General features: G+C 51.1%; 3 protein-coding genes across 3 annotated transcripts; 2 read left to right on the top strand and 1 right to left on the bottom strand.

Moving 5' to 3' along the window:
* Positions 1-150: 150 nt before the first annotated feature.
* On the bottom strand, positions 151-7,943 carry NCS57_00487900 (uncharacterized protein; the record flags this gene model as incomplete). Its single annotated transcript, XM_053054824.1, has 13 exons — positions 151-675; positions 763-1,224; positions 1,296-1,582; positions 1,648-2,054; positions 2,118-2,129; positions 2,360-2,383; positions 2,465-2,902; positions 3,247-3,657; positions 3,723-3,952; positions 4,009-4,242; positions 4,294-5,226; positions 5,281-6,807; positions 6,861-7,943. The coding sequence occupies 13 exons, from the start codon at positions 7,941-7,943 to the stop codon at positions 151-153; spliced, it is 6,573 nt and encodes a 2,190-aa protein (XP_052916984.1).
* A 2,108-nt stretch (positions 7,944-10,051) lies between these two features.
* NCS57_00487800 (uncharacterized protein) lies at positions 10,052-12,882 on the top strand (the record flags this gene model as incomplete). The annotated part of the gene is made up of 6 exons (XM_053054823.1): positions 10,052-10,381; positions 10,438-10,883; positions 10,932-11,847; positions 11,899-12,405; positions 12,477-12,619; positions 12,687-12,882. Exons 1-6 carry the CDS (start codon positions 10,070-10,072, stop codon positions 12,880-12,882), a joined length of 2,520 nt encoding a protein of 839 aa, XP_052916983.1. The 5' UTR covers positions 10,052-10,069.
* Positions 12,883-13,580: 698 nt separating this feature from the next.
* NCS57_00487700 (Fungal-trans domain-containing protein) lies at positions 13,581-15,903 on the top strand (the record flags this gene model as incomplete). The annotated part of the gene is made up of 7 exons (XM_053054822.1): positions 13,581-13,628; positions 13,691-13,714; positions 13,788-13,897; positions 13,956-14,416; positions 14,463-14,758; positions 14,806-15,476; positions 15,528-15,903. 7 exons carry the CDS (start codon positions 13,581-13,583, stop codon positions 15,901-15,903), a joined length of 1,986 nt encoding a protein of 661 aa, XP_052916982.1.
* Between the last annotated feature and the right edge of the window lie 133 nt (positions 15,904-16,036).

Raw genomic sequence — 16,036 nt, 5'->3', positions numbered from 1 at the left:
GCTTCGTTTCGTTGTCCCTTTCCAGAGACTTAGGTAGGATAGACGGCCTACCGGTTTATTTCAATACCATTTCCGTTGTAGATCTTCATGAGCATGAGATGTACTATTTATTCCAAACCCGTACTGTCACCCAAATATCTTGCCAGCGATCTAATCTTGGCTACCCTCTTCACCAGCCATCCCATCGTTTTCCACAGTTTTTTCTTCCCAACTCGCTTGAACACCTTCATTCAGATCATGGAGCGTGCGAGCCAACGGTAAAAGGTCCTGGTCTGTCTCTGCTATAAGGCTCATGCTGTGGGCAACCTGCTCCAGCAGCTTCATATCCTTCGCTGCGGTGGAATCAAGCTCCGTGGGGTCGCTGCTTGAGAGATGATTGACCATGCAGCCGTAGGCGACGTAGCAACGGAATGCACCAAACTCATAGGATGCGGTTGCTGGGCTCGGGTACCTCCCCAGACTTAATCGTGCGAGGTCCAATATGCGGCGGGCGGTATTGACCGATAAAGGGGTGACAGGTACGTCGTCGGCTGTGCAGAGTGTTCCAGATCTATCGGACTTGAGGGTTGCAATTTTGTATATCATAACCATCACGGAGGAGTATCCTGTAATCATTAGGTCGTATAGCATCCACCAGTAGGCGCTGTTATCCTCGTGTTTTGTGAGAGAATCTCTCTGTTCGGGTACGGCCGGTCAGAGAACCTGCTTCTTGCTCGGCTTCATCGGAAATATAAGAAGAAAGGACAAGGATATAAAACTCACCAGGGACCATTCTTCGAACAAATCTTCAATCTCTCCACAGAGTCCCTCAACGCTGTTGACCACACTGTTCTTATCTTGGGTATCCTCGCTGAATATGTCAAAGAACCGGAGGAGAAGGAAAGTCAACCGCGACTTGACAAGGAATGTCAATGTAGGTACCACGTGCTCCGTCAGGCCAGGGTCTGAATTCAGCCAGGGAAGATTGACGCGCCATTCAGTCAAGTTGGCCGTCATTGTGGCAGGCTTGTCGTGCAGGAGCCGAAAGAAGAGCTCCACGAGCACCAACCCCCAAAGGCCCTTTCTGTGATGGTCTGCGCCGTCTGAAAGAAGCTCTGGGCTCATCAAAATACCAGGAAAGCTCTGGTCAATCTTGTGCATGTTGAGGGTTTGCACGCACTGGCACACAAGCTTGTACATTCTCCAACTAAACTCAAAGTCACACTGTTGTAATGCGGCTCGCGTCTGGAAATCAACCGTGAGTCCCATGATACACCAAGATGGGGAAGGGCTCCATGAGTTCTTGGCCTACGTACGAGAAGAATGGCAGCGATTAGATCCGTCTTGGTCTTCACAGCTTGCCCCTCCCAAGCCGGTATGGCACGGAGGCAGCAAATGTATATTTTTTGTTCCAAGGTCCCTTCTTGCCGTCTTGTTTCATCAGAAATCATTAAAGAGCCGTGATAGAGCACGCAGTAATAGAGAACAAGGGATGCTGGGTCGACGCTGATCTCGGGCATGTCGACGATGTCCGGCATTAGGTACATGAGCTTGGTGTTGATGAAGCCCGGGAATGTGTCGATCTGGTAGTGCTCACAAAAGTCTGAACAAGCTGTTAATAGAGGAACCATGGGGTTTGGCGTCAAGGTGAAAGAAGAAAGGTCTTACTATGGACGCAGGCTCTGGCAAGTTCTGGCCGAACGTGGTCGTCTAGATGTGCAATCTTGTCGCCTAAGCCCTGCCGCTTGACACTTAAAACGTTGTCAAGAACTTGTTTCAGGAGCGCACTTGGACTGGTGGGTATATTTAGACAATTTGTCCAGCTGGCTTCCGACGCTTCTCCAATAGCATCGGCTTCGGTTCTCGATGGTGCCGAAGAGACCGTGGATTTCACGCTGGGAGACTGCCCAGACGACGCTGGAAAAGGGCCATGGTACCTTCTCAAGCCCTCACAAGCGAGGCCGATGGATTCTCTGTCAGTGGCTACTTGTGGTGATATACCGGCAGCCGCTAGCTGCGAGCATTTTTCTTCGACCTGTTGAATCCTCTCAAGGATGGTCGTTAAGTCACGATCTCTGACGCGGCTCAGACAGGTTAGTCAAGGACAGCTAGGAGGGGCCATCAAGAGTATAACATACATCGGCTGGGGCCTTGTCTTCGGGACATTAGATCTTTTTTTCCTCTTGTTAGGATATGTGCATGTTAAATGCCGAGCAAAGCATCCATCGCAGGTGGGTTTAGCCCTGTTACAGCGAGTCTAGTGATGCTGTAAGCCTACGATTAAATGAAAATGGAACCACATGCGTGAAAGACACAAGAACTCGAGTTCAAGCAATGGCCAACGTGGAAGGGGCGGGAGGAAGTAGTGCCGTCTCATTACCTTTCGAGCCTTGCAACCAAGGCACTGTTTTGTATCTTCGTCAGAACGACAGACAATTGCTTACATAGAGAGTTGGCCCGGGAGCCTGGGTCTAGGCATGCTTACCGCCAGCTCATTGTGGCTCTGACTTGATTGCGCAGCGGGATCCATACAGGGGGACACGAATATCGAAGTTCCGGGGATAGCGTGGGCGCTTGCTGATACTGGGCATCAGGGATGACAAGACGGATGATGAATGAACTGCCAAATCCGATCCAGAGAATTTTGACATTTTTTGAGGTAGGTAGGGCAAAGGAGATAGACCGGAGTCCGAGAAGCCCGGCACGGCAGTTGTACGGTCGGTACTGGAAATTCAGGGGCTTGGCAAAGTGGGCGTCTGGGTAACGAGGGTTAGCCAATGGCTGCTCTGTGTTGGCATGCCATGTGCACGCTCCCTGGCTCGCGAGGATGAGGCCGGAGATGCGGACTGACGGAGATTTCGAAAGTCCGATACTCTTTCCGGCGTACGGACTTGCCAAGACAGCGAGGCGGCGGAGGACCAGCCTTGATCATCTCGGGGCCCAAGCATGTCCGAAGCACGAGGTGCTGTATTAAGGTTGGTGGAACGAATTGATTCATCGGCTGTTCCTCAATCACGGCACAGGCAGCCTAGACCAAGGCATTTGCTTAGAAACGGTATGTCTCGGCTTCACCATCTCATTATAGTGGTTGGCGGTACCAGCAAAGGAGAAGGAGAAGGAGAAATCTATTAAAATGCTGCGGTTTCTAAATACAATTTTTTTACAACCCAGTGATGTAGAACGATCCAAGGAAAAGCCCATGTCTATAAGTCCCTCCCCTTTAGTCCTGAGAGAGGAGAAGAAACACCACCACCCAACGACTCTTACTCTTTCTTTGCCTTCTTGTTCTTCGGAACCCTTGCCAACCAGTAAAAAACAAATGCCATGGCGATATTAAAGATGCAATACACCCACATGAACCCAAAGTCCCTCCACCTATGTCCAAAGCTGACGTTGACGCTGGCCAAGAATGTGTTGGTCTCAGACATGGCACAGTACTGGCAGTCGGTCGTGTTTGAGTCGGCGAGATAGCCTCCCGCTTGGGCCAAAAAGTCAGAAGCGTACTCTCCGCATGTCGTACCGTCTGGAGCTGTGAAGTGCACAAACTCGTTGGACTCGCAGTACATAGGAGCGTTGCCTAGAGAGGTGCCCAGGAAGCTCTCGATGATGTAAGTGAAGGGATTGATGCGGTACATGAAAATCCAGAAACCGGGAAGGGCATCGGGCCCCGCAAGAACACTGCACATCAAGTAAGTTTCCATCCGTGTTATTCTTTGTCTCTGATGTCTACAATAAGAACTTACCCGCAGAATGTAAACATCATGATCAGCAATAGATTCATGGCACCTCCGGCCATGTCAGGGGTTGGAATTCCAGCAATCATCATGTTTGCAAACGTGCTGGAAAACATGAAAAAGATCCAGAGGTGCAGGAACATGGTGATGCCTCGTGAGTGCACGGAATCGGTCCACTCGGCGTTCTTGTACAGGCCAATAGGATAGTACCAGCAGACATAGCAGAAAACCGACATGAGCTGTCACCGAGATTAGTTCTATGCTGAGGGTTTTGAGGACGTTCAGTTCGACTTACCGAGTTCCAGGTGAGCTCAACGACAATGTTTGCAGACATGAATGCCTTCCAAGAGTACGCCTTGGAGGGGCGCTCGCGGGCCTCGTACATTGTACGCTGGGCAGCAAAGACAGGCATGATCTGATTGACCAGCTGCGGGAAAACGCTGAGGAAAATGAATACGCCAAACATCTGGTTGAGCAGCCCGCGTTGCGTGTTGTCTCCATCCAAGAAGGAGAGGCCAATGAATAGTGACTGTGTCAGTTAGCACATCTGTCCCAACAGGTCTCTGGCTTGTATCCTTACCGAGCCCAGTGCCAGAAGCAGTTTCGAGTAGATGTATGTGGGGCTTCTCCAATACTGTTGAAAGACGCGCTTCGTGACCTGGGTGTGCTGCTCCACGGCAGACGCCGCAAACTCCTTGAACATGGAAGCATCCTCACGCGGTTGCCCAGACGTTGCTGAAGACGCAAGCCTTCCAAGCTCCTCCTGGACCAACTGATACTCGGGACTGCTCCGCCAAACCGTGGGCCAATCGATCTCGGTTGTCGCGCCGGGGGCTGCGCCAATGACTTCAAGCATGTACTCGGCTGGGTTTGATCTGTCGGGAAGGTCGTGAGCTCCGTTACGCGTGAAATAGTCGACGAGTATGTTTGCGTCCTTGCCGATATCTCCGAAATAAATGGTTTGTCCCTTGGATAAAAGGAGAAGCCGATCAAACCTCTGAAAGAGCATAGCAGAAGGCTGATGGATAGTGCAGAGGATAGCTTGACCGCTTTTTGTTAGTTTCTCCATCAGGTTACAGATAGACCATGATGTCTGACTGTCTAAGCCCGAGGTAGGCTCATCAAAGAAGAGAAGGAGCTGAGGGCGAGCAGCGAGCTCAACACCAATCGTAAGTCGCTTACGCTGCTCGACATTGAGGCCTTCGCCGGGTACACCAATGACAGCATCGGCATATTCCTCCATGCTAAGCAGCCCAATGACTACGTCCACATAATCGAGCTTCTCTTGCCGACTGTAGTGCGATGGTTGTCGGAGCAAGGCACTAAAGGCCAGGGCCTCGCGAACAGTCGAGGTATGTAGATGGAGGTCTTGTTGCTGAACGTAGCCGGTTTTCCGCTGAAAGGACTCGTCCCGGAGCTTGCCATTGACAAGCATATCGCCTGTGACAATACCCATCGTCACACGGCTGGCGAGCACGTCGAGAAGCGTAGTCTTTCCAGCTCCGGAAGAACCCTGTGTACTCGTTAGTCATGGGATACTCGATCACCAGAACATGCAGGCCCTTACCATTAGCGCTGTGAGGGTGCCCGGCTTGACCCAACCGTCAACCCGATCAAGAATCCGTCGAGGTTCCCCCTTGATCTTGATGTCATAGCAAATATCCTTCCAATGAAACACAGAAGTTTGTTTCTCAACCTCGGTCCCTGAGGTAAACCCATCATGCGTCTGCTGGTGCGAGGAAGTCACCTGGCCGCTTTCGATGTCTTCAACTGGCTTCTTGAGGTGCTTCATGGCTTTGCGGACATAAACGAGCACCTCTCCTTTGGACCGCTCAGATGCAACATACTCAGCGGCGATGAGGTGAAGTACCATGTAGAGGATCATGAAGGCGATCATGACACCGAAGTTGCGCCATTTATGGGCGGTATCATATCCGTAGGCAATCTTGACGAAAGCAGTGCCGCTCACCGTGTCCTGCCCAGGAATAGACCCCTGCGCGGAACATGCTCTGCCCCCTGACGACACGTCGTCGTACGCTGGGCCAAAGGGGATATAGGCAGAGCACGGGAAGTCTCTGCCCGTAAACTCGTTGAGCATGATGGACTCGAGGCCGTAGAAGAGTGGGTTGGCCCAACGACTCCAGCTAATCCAGCTTCGCATATACTGAATGGGGATGGTAAAACCGGTATATAGGATCAAGCCGAGCAGGATGATCGCAGACGGCGCCATGGCCTGATCAATGGATTTGGTGACGGAACCAATCAGCCGGAAGAGCATAGACATGGTCAGGGTGGTCGTGAAGATGAGCAATAAGAAGAAGAAGAAGGCTCCTGGTTCGCGGCGTAGATTCCCCATGAAGTACAGGGCGATATTCGTGAATATGCAATTGACGACCTTGTAGGGCAAATCCACGACGATTGAAGATAAAGCTTCGGCGCTTGGGTGATATAAGGCGTATCGGGCATGCTTCTCAATGATCTTGCGTTTAGCATAGAGGTTGATGATCTCTAGGATACTAGCGAAGGCGTTCATGAGGATGAGGAAGAATAGTAGAACGCCGCGCTGCTGGAAGGAGTCGGTCGTGTCAGGCAGGTTGTAGAAAATACTGCTGACAATGATGGCCTGCAGGAAGTTGGTGACCAGCATGGTGATGAGCAGGCTAGGGTCAGTCCTGAGCAGGACAAAGCTCCGCCGCATGGTCAGCCTTATCTGTTGGAGATAGGATAAGGTGAATGGAGATTTTGCGCGTTGAGCGGATGACTGGTCCATACGTCTCGATTCGAGGAACTTGTCGTAGTGTTCGCCGTGGAAGGGGTGTCGTTCGACATAGTCTTCGATCTCCTCTAGCAGCAGGGCGCGGTCTCGGCTCTGTTTCCAGGCCTGGGAGAACTCCTCGGGGCTTCGGGGAGTCTTGTCCTCCCAGCCTGGGCGGACGATACGTTCCGAGGGACTCGTCATGGACGTCAGGAAGTCAGCTGTGGTTTGTTGGTCTGAACAGACAAACCCGAGCTCCTCGAAATACCCCTTTGCCCTGTCTGCTTTGCCAAAGAAGATTTGCCGGCCCTTGTAGAGGACCAGAACCTTTTCAAAGACCTTTCAAGATGTCAGTGCGGTTCCCAGATTTCGGAAGGATTTTATAGACTCACGTCATAGGCATCCTGAGGAGCCTGATAGATGGCGACACACGAGGTGCAACCCATAACGTCAGCCTGGGTCCTCAAGGTTCGGCAGAATTCTACCGCGTTTGCGCTGTCGAGGCCACGTGTGCTATTGTCCCAGCATTGCAAAGGGGAGTAGCTGAGGGATGCCTCGGCGATCGTGACTCTTTTCCTCTCGCCGCCGCTCACACCTCGAATAAAATCATTACCCACGCGGGTATTCTTGGTATGTGATATACCAAACATCGCCATCGTCACATCTCGAAGATGCTCGATATACTCGCTTCGCGTGACTCCAGAAGGGATAGTCTTTGGGCAGCGGGCAGCAGCGGCAAAAGACAGGGTTTCGCCCACTGAGAGTTGCGGAAAGTGGTGGTCAACCTCTGCGGTGTATATAGCTTCGCCACGGAATGCGGTTTTGATCTGGTCGGGGTGTATGCCTTGGTAATTGAGGCAGGACGATTCTTCGATGTGGAAGCCATGGGTGTCGCCGGCGATGGTCTTGAGGAACGTCGAGCAGCCGGATCCGGGGGGGCCTAGGACGCAGAGCATCTCCCCGCTGTGGACAACGCCCTCTAGATCGTGTAGAATGTCAACTCGTTGCTGCTTCCCGCGGAGAAGCTTACTGCGGAACAGCTTCTTCACCATCGTGCCAGCCTCCAGCACGACGTTTCCAACCGTCTTCTGGAAATCGGTGTCGGAGCCGAATCCGTAAACGCTGAGGTCCTTGAAGGCGACTCCTGTCGTCCTGGGTGTGTTCCCCTCGAGCGACTCGGTCCTGGCTTTGAAGAAGGCCTTAGCCCATTGCTTTGCATTGAACTGCGGGCTGTTGGGGTCGAGAGGCCCTTCCTGGGGAAGGGGGAAGAGGGAGGGTAAAGCGCCGCCGCGTTGAGACTGAGTCGTCAACCTCCTGGCGAGCTGCAGCACTTCATCATGGACGTGCTCTTCTCCCTCGTCGTAGTTGTTGCTGTTGGCAACATCGGTGATTGAAGTGTTGAACGAAGATGGTCTCTTGTCCGTCGTGGGAAGTGATGTGTCGGCCTCGGGGCCGAGAGGTTTCTCGGAAAGCATGGTACCGCTCAAAGGGATGAGTTCAAAAAGACAAGTTCAAAGAAGATGAAACACAAGAAAAGGTGAATAGGTATTAATCAAAGTTGAAGAAGAGGTAAAGAAAGAGGGTGGAATATCACATCAAAGTTGGTTTTGAAGGTGGTCGGTGAATGTGTACATGACCTGATTACATTGGTGACTGTAATAAAGCGAACGAAACTTGTTTAAAATATTTACATCTCGACGCCCCTGGCATACTGACGTTGATATCTACAGAATATCAGCTCGGCACTCCGTCAACTCCCCCCTGGAGCTTTGGCAGCCCTTGGCGCAATAACTATGTGGGACGGGCTTAAAGTTGTGGGACGGACTTTCAAGAGTGGGACGGACTTTAAATAGTGGGACGGGCTTTCGGGCTTGATGGGTTCCCGCCCAAAGTCAACCGTCACTATCAAACATGTCGTTCAAAACACATGCAATCTCCCCCGGAAGCGGCTCCCCAGCAGAACTCGGTAGCTCACTGAGGCACATGCGTTCAACCTTGTCATCGCAGGTCCAGGACCTAGTAGGGATCCGCGGCATTAGTGAGATCCGCCGTTGTGATTCCAGTCTCAACCCCTGCACATCAAATGTCAAGATCGCCTCGGCCTTGGATGGCTTGTCTTGTCCGAGGCCAAAAACCCTTGCAGCCAAGGCAAAAGAAAACTCAGATTTCTCATCGCTATTTCAACCGTTGAGGTAAGCTAGCTATCCAGAAATCCTAAAAAGCCATCTCGCGATACTCTGAACGCATTGTGCCGTTTCATCCTGGTGCTGTTAGTCTCTGTAAAGTAATGTTAAAGAGGATATTGATCTTATAACAGGTGCTTAGTAGATATGTATGTCACTCAACCAACTTCTTTAGACCTCCAGGCCCCGTTGCCTGCTCATAAGATACCCAACCTCAGTTGTGAAACATGTTGTCAAACAATTAAGAGCTATCATTCAAGGAGGCGACGTTACTTTCTGCAACCTCTGAGGATGAGGCATTCGACACCATTGCCAAATTCGTATGACAATCAAATGGAAGCTCCTAGAGCCTGAATGAATGAATTCTTTTGCGTCCGGGAGGACCATGTCGCATGGGACACGGCCCAAGGACGAGGCGAAATGTTTCCGAAACTGGCAAAGCCAACTGCCGGACAAAAGTTTGGTGGTTTTCTCCGAGGACTCTAAGTTCTAAACAGGCGGCAGCGCCGGACGATTTGACGTGATCTAACCAGCGAGGTAGAGGGATAGACAGAGGAGGGAGACTTAGACACAATGGCCATGGAAGTACATTTCTCGTCTCTTTCCTCCTACTCAGCTCCTACAGCACTAAAGCGGCCGGCCGGTTGGCCTTTGAACAGTCTTTGGTATACTGGCCCGTCACTGGAAGTCTTGGTAAAATCCGAATGTCGGTATCTTTGAGGCCTTGATTGCGCCGCTGGCCCAGCTTTTCATCAGGGCATGTTGGATCGAAAATGAATTGCCCGTACTGTTTGATCACCCCATGGGATGAAATGCCGGTTATTGACTTCCTCGATTCTTAACGGTGATGAGTTTCCCCTAATGGGCTACTACAGAAGGGAATGTCTGACATATGGGGGCTATAGATGAAGCCTTCGCTAGCTATTCCACATCTATGCGGGTGGCGGTCATCGAGATTTCTAACCATCATTTTACCAACCCAAGTTGAAAACCACTGTTTCTCCTTCATCACGTTAAAATTAGCCTTTTCGGAGTTTGGGCCGAAGTGAATCTGTGACATGGCCAAGTATAATTCGCAATGCTTGGGCGGAAAGCGAAGGTTAATCATATCATCAGCTTCCACAACTCTCCAGGATGTCGATCCAGGTCCTTCAGGACTCCAAAAACACCGTTTGAACAAAAATACTGGGTTAGGCTTCCCATTTAGTTCTTTCTTTAGCCATCATACAGCCAGTTTGAGTATTTCCCCTGTTCTCATCCCATCAACTATAGGGTAGGTTAGACGCTTGGTAATCACATCCCGAACGCACGGATAAACTATAAGCCGGGCACTAAGGCACCCGAGGTTGACATCACCCTCATCAAATCAAGGGACTTGCGCATTCTCTCCTGGCCAATTCCTCAATTCATTAAAAATCATGGCGAGCCCGGAGGTGGGATTGAAGGTAATCTTCTACCTCTACCCATGTCTCCTCTTTGTGACTTTGCTGGGTTCCCAATGCCTCCAATTCTACCTCAGTCGCGGTCGGGAACCGCGTCGCATCGCGCTAGATAATGAGCAGAAGCAAAAGGCCGAGACTATCCGACGAGTCTACGCGAGAGTCATCTGGTTTCTGCAACTTGTCTTGTCTCTCCTGTTTGTGGCTAGTATAGCTATTACTGCGCGAGAGGCAGTCGGTGGCCACCATGACTCGGACGGCACTGTCGACTTCTCCTTCAGCGCGTATCTGGTTCGTTCTTCATCCCTTGCCACCAATGCTCTTGTGCCTACTAAGATTGAATGTAGGCATCTCATGTCGGTGTTTTGCTTTACTTCTTCGCCGGGTTGCTGCCAGATCCGGAAGGGCCGTGGTCTCCGGGCAGTGCGCATTGTTATGCATGGCTCGCCGGTGCCCTTCTGGAGACTGTCATTGCTGGCATCTTTTACTCCGAGAAGTCGTTGCTGCGATCTTCTTCTACCTTTCTTGACATTCTCATCATTCTAGGATTGTCTAGAATCGCTGTCCTTATACTCATGATGGGCAGTCTTGTCTTGAGAGAGTTTAAGCTGAGGCCGCCCCAACCTAAGTCGGCACCAGAAGAACGCCAGTCCCTTCTGGAGAATGGCAATGGCTCATCCAGCAACTACGGAAGCGTGCCAGTGCCCGCGACACCAGCCAAGAGAACCCAAGTTTCAGGAACCGGCTGGCTCGACTACTTTGCTGGATTCCGGGTCTTGTTCCCTTATCTATGGTGCGTAGACATAGGCACACATTGATCCTCTAAGCTGACCCTATCCAGGCCCAAAGACTCGCCTATGTATCAGGCCATCGTCGTCGTTTGCCTTGTTCTCTTGATTTGCCAGCGTACCGTCAACGTCTTGGCCCCTGTGCAGCTTGGAGTGTTGGTCGACAACTTGGGCAAGGGCCGTCTACCGTACAAGGAAATTGCCCTCTACGTCGTGTACCGTGCCCTCCAGGGCAACCAAGGAGCTCTCGGTGCCGCAAGATCCGTTCTTTGGATTCCCGTCTCACAATCACTCTTCCGAAGACTCTCCTCGGCGGCATTCGAACATGTGTTGGGGCTCTCTCTCGAGTTCCATCTCAACAAGAAGATTGGTGAAGTCACCAGTGCGCTGAGTCGAGGTGCATCCATGAACACATTCCTGGAGAACTTTTGCTTCCAAGTGTTCCCTATGGTTTTTGACATCTTCGTCGCCGGTGTCTTCTTCTTCGCCAAGTACGACCCCTTCTACACCATCATTGTGTTCTTCATCATGTGGTCTTACATCTTCCTCACCATCTACGTCGCCAAGTACCGTGGTAAGCAGCGGAGAGATATGACGACCAAGGCACGCGAGATGGAGGCCATCAAGACGGATGCTCTCCTCGCATACGAGACAGTGCAGCACAACTGTGCCGTCTCCCGTGAAACCCAGCGATTCAAGGATCATGTGGTTGTCTACCAATATGCGGAACGCCTGGTGCAGTGGTCGCTCAATGGCCTCAACCTCACCCAGAGCTCGATCTTCACCCTCGGAACCGCTCTCCTTGTGGCTGTTTCCGCTTACAAGATCTCCATCGGCGAGCAAACGGTTGGCGAGTTTGTCAGCTTGATCAACTACTTTGTCCAGCTTCAGGGTCCTCTCAACTTCTTTGGAACATACTACACCATGCTGCAGAACAACCTCATTGAGGCTGAACGTCTGCTCGATATTGTATGCGATCGATGACTGTGGATGGTGATCACAATTGCTGACTGGAACCAGTTCAAGGAGACGTCTGGCGTCGTCGAAAAGGAGGATGCTATCAAGATGCCCTCGCCACGAGGCGAGGTTGCCTTCAACAACGTCAAGTTCTCTTACCAGAGCAACAAGGGAGAGCCCGTGATCAACGACATTAGCTTCACTGTCGCTCCTGGCACCAAGACGGCCATCGTGGGAGAGTCTGGTAGCGGCAAGTCGACTTGTCTCAAGCTTCTCTTCCGCTTCTATGATGTTTCTGACGGTTCCATCACCATTGACGGCCATGATCTGAGAGACGTGACGCTTGATAGCCTCCGCAAGAACATTGGTGTTGTGCCGCAAGACACGGTCTTGTTCAATGCGACTATCATGTACAACTTGCTTTACGCCAGTCCTCATGCCTCGGAGACTGATGTCTTCGCGGCTTGCAAGGCTGCCAATATCCATGACCGTATTCTCGGCTTCCCTGATGGATACGAAACCAAGGTCGGAGAACGAGGTCTGAAGTTGTCTGGAGGTGAACGACAGCGTGTAGGTGGCCTATCTTGTCCCGTTTACCCTATCTATGCTGTATCAGTTGACTGACCATGGTTCACTCACAGATCGCCATTGCCCGAGCCATCCTCAAAGATGCTCGTATCTTGCTCCTGGATGAGGCCACTGCATCTCTAGATTCCCACACCGAGAGGCAGATTCAAGACGCCCTTGAGCGTGTTACTGCGGGACGAACTACAATTACCATCGCGTACGTCAATGACTCACAATGTTTTCGCAATTTCTTTTTATGAGGCATTTTCTGATAATCTCTGTAGACATCGTCTGTCCACCATCACCACCTCTGACCAGATTGTGGTGCTTCACAAGGGCGTCATCGTTGAGCGCGGCACTCACAACGAATTGCTTGCCCTTCAAGGTCGGTACCACGCCATGTGGGAGAAGCAAACGACCATTGAGAAGAGAGAAAAGGAGAAGCTGGACCGTGAAAATGAGTCGGAGACTACAGAGTGAAGTCTCTAGTCCCTCGGCGTATAGCCATGATCTAGGGAGGGGGTAATTGGTCTGGTCGACTGTGTAGTAACATGCGTGGATGATATGTACTTTGTGATAAATGTATTCATATCTGGCTTTGGCCTTGAACTTGGTTACATCTTTGCATGTACTATCGCTGAGGACTAGACGGGGATGAGGCCAGTAGGGAACTAGGTACGCTCGCCTCTGGAGAAACTCATTACGGGAACGGTTGAAAGGACTTAGACATCGTCTTCGCGATCTCAAATGTCCTGTCTCGCGGGTTTGGCGGCCCAGCTCAAGAGACGAGTTTGGAAGCGTTGAAGCCACGCAACAATATATCCCCTGTGGCTTAGTTGGCTAAAGCGTCCGACTGTTACTTGCAGACAATCGGGAGATCGGAAGTTCGAGCCTTCCCGGGGGAGTACCCTCTTCTTTTTGCCTTGCTTTCCTTTTTGCCTACCTTCTTTGTCTTTATTCTTGAGCCGTATTCGTGTCTTTGAGACACAATTCATTGTTATGAATACGAGTCAGGCGTTGCGTCATTGATCAATGCACGTTTCGCTATTCCGGAACGGGCCCAAGCCCCGGACTTTACGCAGCCGGGCCCGGATGGCTTGTTTACTCCGCCTTTGAACTACCGAGACCCATCTCCTAAAGGTCAACCTCTCTACTTCGATCCTGTCCCATACTCTATCATGGAATCTCAAGATACGGCGCCCAAGCAAAGAGTGATTCCAAGAGCTGTCAGTCACCGACACACACCACACGTTGACGCGACACAGCGATGCTAACGACGCGTTCCTAGTGCCATAACTGCCGAGCACGCAAGGTAAGATCTACCTGCAGCCAATGGATCGACCGATAGATGGATGACCAACAGACTCATATTTCTTCTGTGATAGGTTCGATGTAATCGTCTCGTGCCTTGCTCCAACTGCACCATCTCAGGGCTTGACTGTCCAAGGGGTGGCAATCCTCGTAGCGCCCGACCGACTGAGGATGCACAGGTCAGGTATGCCACACAGGCCACGTATCAGTACCTAGTTAGTTCAGAGTTGATCATCTTGAAGCAGCCTACCAAGTCAGGATACGCTTTCCTACTTTGCGCGCTTTGAAACCAAGCTCGCAGACCTTCAGCTTGAAGTCGATGGTCTGAAGGAACAGCTGAAAAATCGGGGCTCTACAGACAACACGGTGCCTTCACCGCACTGCTCGAACAGTAGCAACCCAGTAGCTCGACAGCATGATGTCTTTGGAGATCACACCCAGGAAGAGGGTGACTCCTCATTTGGGCGACAGGCTTTGAATGCCATACAAGTCGCAGAGTTGACGTCGTCTGAATCTTCACACTCACCTGCTGTTGCCCAACAACTGGCGAACCTTCGTGATATGGCCCGGGAGCATGAAGCCTCAGGCGTGAATAGGGATGACTACATCTCGGCCCCAGTACCGGCGACTGATAATCTCAAGATGCGCTTGCCACCATCAATGTTTGTGTTGGCGATCCTGAGGGTGCTTAGAGAACGAAAAGGTTTGCTCCAGCCCAGCTTGTTAGTGCCGGAAACTAAACATCCAAGGTGTACAACCCATTCTTTATTACTTCCATGGCGTCTATGATCGTCTCCAGATTGAAAAGTTATGCCGGCGTATCTACTTTCCTCTGGATTCAGTCTCGGCTGCCGAAGTGACTCTCCTCAACGGCATGCTCAGTGTTGTCTTGCGAGAACTTGACAACATTGAAGATTCCGAGATCACCTCTGAGGAAATAACACGTTACCAACGTATTTGTGAGAGCCAGTTCCAAACGGGACTCGAGGTATACGAGGTGATGGCCATGCCGACGAGAGAAAACGTCATGATCCTGGTTATAGGGGTAAGAACCTTGGTCTAAAGCGATAACAAAAACTGATTTGGCAGTAGATGGTGCATGCTCAGATCAGGGCTAAGTTGCCTCTGCAATGGAGCCTGACATCTACCGCAGCTAGACACTGCCTTGCCCTTGGCTACCACCGCGAACACCGCGTCTCACGACTCCCATCAGCTGAGGCGTCATCAGTGAGACGGTTATTCTGGCACATCTATATAGCCGATAAAAACCTCTCTTCTCGCCTCGGACGAACCTCAATCATCCAAGACCTGGATGTCGACACTGGTCTGAATGCTGTTTCTGATGAGCCCGGAAGGACACCTTGGGACCAGGCCTTTGCCTCGTTTGTCGAATTTGCCAGGATTCAAGGGAAGATATACGACTCGCTGTATTCTCCGGCTGCCAAAAAGCAGCAGCCTGAACACCGCGTTGCCGTTGCTATTGATCTTGAGTCACAGTTAAGTACGTGGCATGCCAACTGGACCAAGATCGACTTCTCTGAAGCCTTTGATTATGAGTCGTTTGCAGCTACATTCGGGCCTGCGGATATAATATACTACTCTTCTCTTACCCTTATTCACCGTGGTACGGCTTCGTCAGGGTCTGCTCAAGATATTTCCCCGGCGTGCTATGAGGCTGCGCATCAGGGGCTCCAGGCTCACCTCAACTACTATCCTCGCCTGAGCTGTTCGGCAGACCATGTCTTGTCTAATTACGCATTCTGGTGAGAAAATACACCTTCCGGAATAAAATATTTGACTGACTGGATGAATAGGATATTCTATTACACTTCCTTTACGCCCTTCGTTGTCACTTTCCTCCACTGCATCGCCCACTCCGACCACGGCGATCTAACACTTCTTCAGGAAGTCCTTAGTAGTCTGGAGCAAGTTGGGAGTGCCCTCGATTATGCCGAGAAGCAACTCTTTCTCTGCAAAGCTCTCTTTCGAATCGCCGAGGCTTTCTTGAACAGCCACACAACCACGCAAAACAACCATACTGTCACCGGGAGCACTGCTACCTTTTGCATACCATTACAAAACCCCTTTTCTGATGAGTGGGCTGGGTTGGATAGGTTCTTGGAGGGGACTGAGGATTGGGATATGACTACTATTGATCCGGCATCATTTCTTCTGGATGATGCGATGTAAGGGCAAGAAGCATTATCTGTAGAGTTCACAGCACTACGTATGGGTCAAGTCCAGAGATGATGAAGAAATGGACACTATTGTTAGCAGAAATGCTCATTTCTACATTGTGTACAATATAAATGACCATTAGCAT

Source organism: Fusarium keratoplasticum, chromosome 3 (genome assembly GCF_025433545.1).
Source record: "Fusarium keratoplasticum isolate Fu6.1 chromosome 3, whole genome shotgun sequence".
Lineage (NCBI taxonomy): Eukaryota > Fungi > Ascomycota > Sordariomycetes > Hypocreales > Nectriaceae > Fusarium > Fusarium keratoplasticum.
This window is presented reverse-complemented; position numbering and strand designations above follow the sequence as displayed.